Here is a 6,160-nt window from a genome sequence, read left to right on the forward strand (position 1 = left end):
GTGTTACATTAATTGTAAGAACCATAATTGAGTTTTCTTTGAATACAGGAATAAGGCATCTGACACAATGGTTAATTCAAAAATAAAAATGCCAAACACATAAAAAAAACAAATAAGCACAAAAATGATTTTCTAGAGAATGCAACCAGAATATTTTCCAGAAGAGAAGTTTAAGAGCACAATACTCAAATATATATATATATATATATATAAAGCGATCATAACTGTAAGGACTTTGCAATATAGAAATCGGCGTGCTTACCTAGCATACGAATGTACAACGCAGTCTGATCAGAGCTGTCATAGGAAATTGCTCCACGTCTCTGGAAAAAAAAAAAAAGGTGTATTTCAGACATGTTACAACTGATTATTTTTTTTAACTGAAACAAAGTATTGATTGTCCATTTCCAATTTAGTCCTCAAAATTAATCTTCAAAATCTGAACATGCATCCTTCAAATATACGTTCTGATTTTGGTTTTGGAGGGGACAAAGGAAGAACAGGAATTCATGAAGTAACTATGAAAAACAGGACTAGAGTGTGGAAGAAAAATATCCCTCTACATTTCTTTCCAGATGCTTCTCAAACATTTCCTACAATAAATAAGACACAACAAGATTAAACAGACGCAAAACTGTGTTCCTTATAGCCTTCTATGGTGTAATACCTGAAACAAATGCTTGCAGTTCCTAGCTTACTTATTTACCCACAGGTTATTTCCCTCTTTAAAGCTAAAAGTAGTTTTAAAAGAAGTAAAAACTTGAATGACACCATTGCTGCATTGAGGAATTGAATGTATTTTCTGCAAGGACAGGACGTGGCTGGCATGTGCCACCTTCCTTCCCCCCAGTACTTTCCGTAGGCAAATCAAGGTACCGGTGAAGCAGGATGCAACCCATAAAGGCTGAAGAAAGGTCTACAAGAGTCATCAAGCTATCTGCGCAGGACACAGACTCCCAAACAGGATGTATTTCTTACCTACACAAAGCCGCCTTTATAGCTCCACACACATCCAGCTGATGCGATAACAGTTATAATTCAGGAAGTTATAATTCCTGAAAATGTGGGGAACTACTACTGCAACAGCTAAAAACTGGGGGAAATGTTCCTGTAGTTACACAACACCAGCATCGTGGAGTCTTCAAAGCTTGGCACAACCTAGCACTCATGCCTTTCCTTTCATGTATTTTCACCACCTTCTGCCACTTGCCACCCTCGGGCTTTCACCAGTGCTCGCTCTCAGCCCTGTGATCAGAGGATCACCCCCCACAGTCACAGGGCGATTTTGGCAGTTCACAAGATCTTTAACTAAATGGATTTTGTTATTATTTTTGGTAAAAACTCCTGACTTCTTCTTGTCCAACACACTTCAATTGAGAACAGTGAAGTCCTGTGTACCTAAAAGGTTTATCATACCCCTTCAAGAAGTTCAGGTAAAAGCCAGCCTGGAGGTGAGTGCAGTTACCCATTTTCCCCTCTGTATAGCAAGAAAAAGCACACACCACAGACACAGGCCTGAAAATGTACAAGTTCAAAAGACTGGAAACAGCACAGAAAAATACGTCTTGGCTACTAAGAATTATACAAGAAAAAAAATATTTGGAAGGGGACAGGCAAAGCTGCTTATAAGCACCCATACACAGTGCAAACTGAACACACTCAAAGGAAGACTAGAGATCAATAACCTCATCGGTACGATTTGTACAAATGATGTGTTAAGACCCCAAACCCAGAAGTTACATAGCAGTTTTAGTATTTTTCATGTTAAGAGGAGGGAAAAAAAAGGCAACAACAACATACACAAGACCTCATACTTGAGGTCAGAAAAGAAGTTTTTTTCCAAAGGTAAGCTTAATGTTTAATTACAGAAATGACCAAAGACCTACCCCCAAATCAGGTCCGATTATATTAGCTGTTGTAAAGACTACAAAAAATTCCCTGCACAGTGTTTTTATACTGTCTTAGCTTTTGATCAATACTTCCTTGGAAGACCATAAACGATGCAAATAATCCTTCCTTTGAAATATGTTTGCACAGCATTTCACACAGCCGCGTGCCTGTCCTGATGGGGAAGTTAGCAATCCAACTCATCAGCCAGAAAACGATGCTCATTTCCCACTAACACGTTCAAATTTCTTCCTGTAACCTGCCTTAGAATTTCAGCAAATCTCAGCCGAATGTATTTGCAGCAGCCTGGAACATGTCGTGTCACTGACTAGGCACAATCAGTAACGTAATTTAGTGCTAACTCGCAATTTGCACCTCTCTATCACAGATTACTGGACATGTCCAGTACAGTTCTGTAATCTAATGCTGGAGAAAACTCAGCACACATGCAGCTAAAAGAACCATAACCAAGTTGAGTATTAGTCTCTGAGAAGAAAAACAATATACAAAAATTGACCAAAATAGAAATCCCTTTGATGTACCAATTTTAAAACATTATTTGCTAGCTAACAAACTAAAATCATACTGGCTGTCTAAAATAGCACATCTATGTACGAGATCAAACACATGGATGTGTTCTTAAAATTCATAACCCACTTGCTTATACAAACAAGTGATTTGGGTCTGCAAGGACAGTAAGAGATCTCACAGGAATCTTGGAGCAATCAACCCCTTTTAAAAGTTACCTTTCAAAGCTCGGTTTTCCAACAAAAAGAAAAGCAATTTACTGTGTAAACCTCACTAATAAGACTTAGAGATGTAATTAGACGATCTCAGCTAATGTTGCTAAAAGGGTAGAGGTACGACAGATATTTCACTCACTGAAATACGTTAAATATAATAGATAAAAGGAAATTGTTTATCAGTGAGTTCCACTGAGAGGAAGGCAGAGGGTGGGTGCTGAGCAGTCAGACATCAGAGCAGGAGAACAAGTGAGGCACAGAGCACCAGGAGCGCTGCGGTGTGCAGAGACCAGGCATGGAACTAACAGTAACAGGGTTTTAGCAGCACGTGAGAGGTAGGTACATGTAGTAACACTGTGCTCATCCAGCCACAGACTGCACTGGTGCCTGCTCACACCCTGCAGAGCCAACAGACTGTATCAGCCAGAGTACTGCAGGCTGGGGTACATCACCCAGCTCACCACTCTAAACTAAACTCTGGGTGTATTAAACTATACTACCCCCTACACTGCTCTAGAAAAATGCACCATCCTGCAAAAGCAAACAAGAAGAGTCATTTAATCTACCCTGACTGTGGTTCCTTAAGGTACGCTGTCCAGGTTCCACTTTTAAATCCATCCAAATCCAGCAAACAGACAAAGCATCAGCCTCTACCAAGAACCATCATGTGCAGCAAGTTTCTGAAGCAGAAGGAAAAACAAATCTTGAATAACCAAAGTTTCTGTAAAGCAAGTAAAGGTCAAACAATTTATTCACCATGATTTTACCCTTGGTGACCACCAAAATGACTCCCCCCTGCTCACTAATTGAAGGCCCATTCTCTGTAGCTTCCATCAGGACTACGCTTACAATATACATTTACTGTGCTTGCAGAGTCAAGATAACTAGCACACACTGTATAAACCTAGAGAAACCGTGGGTAGAAAGTTTAAGGACAGAGCCTGACTTCTCATACTTCAAAATACCAGACCAGCACTCCAAGCTGGGCTGGATGGGTCTGAAAACAGTCACACACTTCTGACCAAGAAAGTCTAATTCCTAACCACTGTATTTATAGAAAAAAAAACTGCCAAATCCAAACTTACATCAAATTATTCTACCCAAATTACATTTTCTTTGCTCTGATCTTGCTCAATTTAATAAATAATTTGTAAATAAACATTGTATTTCTAGAGCTCTGCTACCTCTTGGGTCCACCTGAAGCTTCCTATCTATGACAGACAGTAAAACATATCTCAAGCAAGCATCGCTCCAACAGGCAGACAGTACTGCCCAAACCCACTGCTCTTCTTGTACTGAGTACGTCAGTGCTCAAGCTGAAGACAAGCCTAATCTGCTAAGGCAGCCCTCCCATATCAAGCACAAGGATACCTCAGTCCTCTGGGAATACCTGCTGGTCTCACTTGGAGTCGACACATTCCTCAGATGGTTAGGAGAGGTTCCTTGCCACTCCACTCCTCTCCAGCCATGAGTACAAGTCTGAACTGGGTGGGCTCTTCTGCTTCAGCATTAAAGATAGATGACAAAAAGACAACTGGGAAGCTGGAGGAATGTTTACACTGGATTTCCACTTTGAAAACCTCATCTTAAATTTCAGTTTCATATTAGGGTGCCATTTCTTCTTCCAAAGAACAACATAGGAAGAAAAGCTATCATTTCTCACACCTTTATGGAAAGGGAATGGAAGAAGTTCAAACTCAAGTGGAAGATCCACTAACGCAAGAATGACAATGTAAAAGGACTCCATAAATATGGGTGAAGGGAATATCTATTGAAAGATAGCTGCAAGTCAGTTCTTTCTGAAAATCTTTCCACAAGACTATAGGAAACTATTAAAGGTCACGCTGTGGGAATGACATGCAAAACTAGCGTGTAAATACTACTTCATCAAAGGGAAACCACTTCATTGATGCTAGGTGGCACAGCATAAGCAGGTAACAACTGGAAGCAGAAGACCTGCTCTGTTCAAGCCAGATGGAGAAGTTTCCACTGATAGATCAGTTTTATCAAAATGATTTCCTCATCTGGTTCAGAGCAGAGCACCAGAATTACTCCTAGGTGCCTCGTTTGGGCCAAGTCAGCTAGCCAGCATTCAGACTGTCAGGTGAAGCAACTGTTGGTCTCATTCTGTAACAGCAGAAAGAAATTGACAGAGCTGTCAGCTTTCAAAATTCAATACCTGCCACCCAAACAAAGCAATCTACACTTTGTGATGAGGTGTACAACCTTCATTTTGCAACTGAGTTGTTTATTCAGAAACTAGAAAAGAAAGCTAGAGGACAGTAGCACAGCCACGGATATTTTTTACCTACTTGGCCCAACAACCAGAGAGACTGTTTTCAGCGAGAGAAGTTGAGGACAAGTTTGGAGAAGTTACTGTATTATGGCAACTCCAATTTGCTGGTTATGCTGCTGCAAATATTCACCCTTGGAAACAATTTAAGACTCTAAGACTGTTATTCAGCTAGAAGTGCCTAGAATGACAAATTAATTAGACTGGATTTCTCCAACTATTACTGGATTTCAAAAGCGAGACTGTCATTTAACATAATTCTTACAATGATTTCAGTAATTATAACTCCAGTGTTCCACGAGATACCGCCAAGCTTCTCCTCAGGAAGGTGCTGGAAAGTGCTCCTTTAAAGCACTTACACCGACGTTAAACAGAGGTGAGCCACTGCAAGGCAGTCCTACTGCTACTTTCCAAATCGTGCACTTGAGTCCAAAACAGCCCTTTTGAAAGTTTATCAAACCAGCGATAAGAAAATGGGTTTAAATTCAGGAAGGTGATGCTACCAGCAGTAAGATTAACTTCAGGTATGTATACAGCAAATATCTGAATGTGGCTACTTGCATATTTTCTTCCATATAATCACCCCAAGATGAAAATGCTCATTGGCAAACTTCGCTATTGTCTGAATGACTGTAGTTACCATCTTCAGTGACACATCCATCTAACACCTACCCTTAACGTATTTTCTCTCACACACCTTAGAAGTATAGCATGTGGCATCATAAGACTTCCGTGCAGTTTTGTTAGCTTAAAAACTTCAAGTTTTAGCAAAAAAGATCACAGAGTCACAGAATTGAAGGGTTTGGAAGGGACCTCGAAAGATCCTCGGGTCCAACCCCCCTGCCAAAGCAGGTTCCTCAGAGCAGGCTGCCCAGGTAGGCGTCCAGACAGGCCTTGAATATCTCCAGAGAAGGAGACTCCACAACCTCCCTGGGCAGCCTGTCCCAGTGCTCTGTCACCCTCACCGAGAAGTTCTTTCCCATGTCGGTGCAGAACTTCCTGTGCTCTATCTTGCAGCCATTGCCCCTTGTCCTATCCCCACAAACCACTGAGAAAAGGTTGGCTACATCCCTCTGTCTCCCACACCTCAGGTATTTATAGACATTGATAAGATCCCCTCTCAGTCTTCTCTTCTCCAGACTGAACAGACCCAGGTCTCTCAGCCTTTCTTCATAGGGAAGATGCCCCAGGCCCCGTATCATCTTTGTGGCCCTCCACTGCACTCTTTCCGGGAGAT

The 6,160-nt window shown here is 41.2% G+C and overlaps 1 protein-coding gene across 1 annotated transcript in view; it reads right to left on the reverse strand.

The window, feature by feature from the left end:
* PDE7A (phosphodiesterase 7A) overlaps positions 1–5,906 on the reverse strand; it is a 40,108-nt gene extending 34,202 nt beyond the window's left edge. Inside the window, exons 1-2 of the mRNA XM_035317215.1 lie at positions 5,889–5,906; positions 263–323 (exon numbers count right to left, since the gene is read on the reverse strand). Of these exons, the coding sequence (XP_035173106.1) occupies positions 263–323; positions 5,889–5,906 (79 nt within the window). The remainder of the gene's footprint in view (positions 1–262; positions 324–5,888) is intronic.
* Between the last annotated feature and the right edge of the window lie 254 nt (positions 5,907–6,160).

Source organism: Oxyura jamaicensis, chromosome 2 (assembly GCF_011077185.1).
Source record: "Oxyura jamaicensis isolate SHBP4307 breed ruddy duck chromosome 2, BPBGC_Ojam_1.0, whole genome shotgun sequence".
NCBI lineage: Eukaryota > Metazoa > Chordata > Aves > Anseriformes > Anatidae > Oxyura > Oxyura jamaicensis.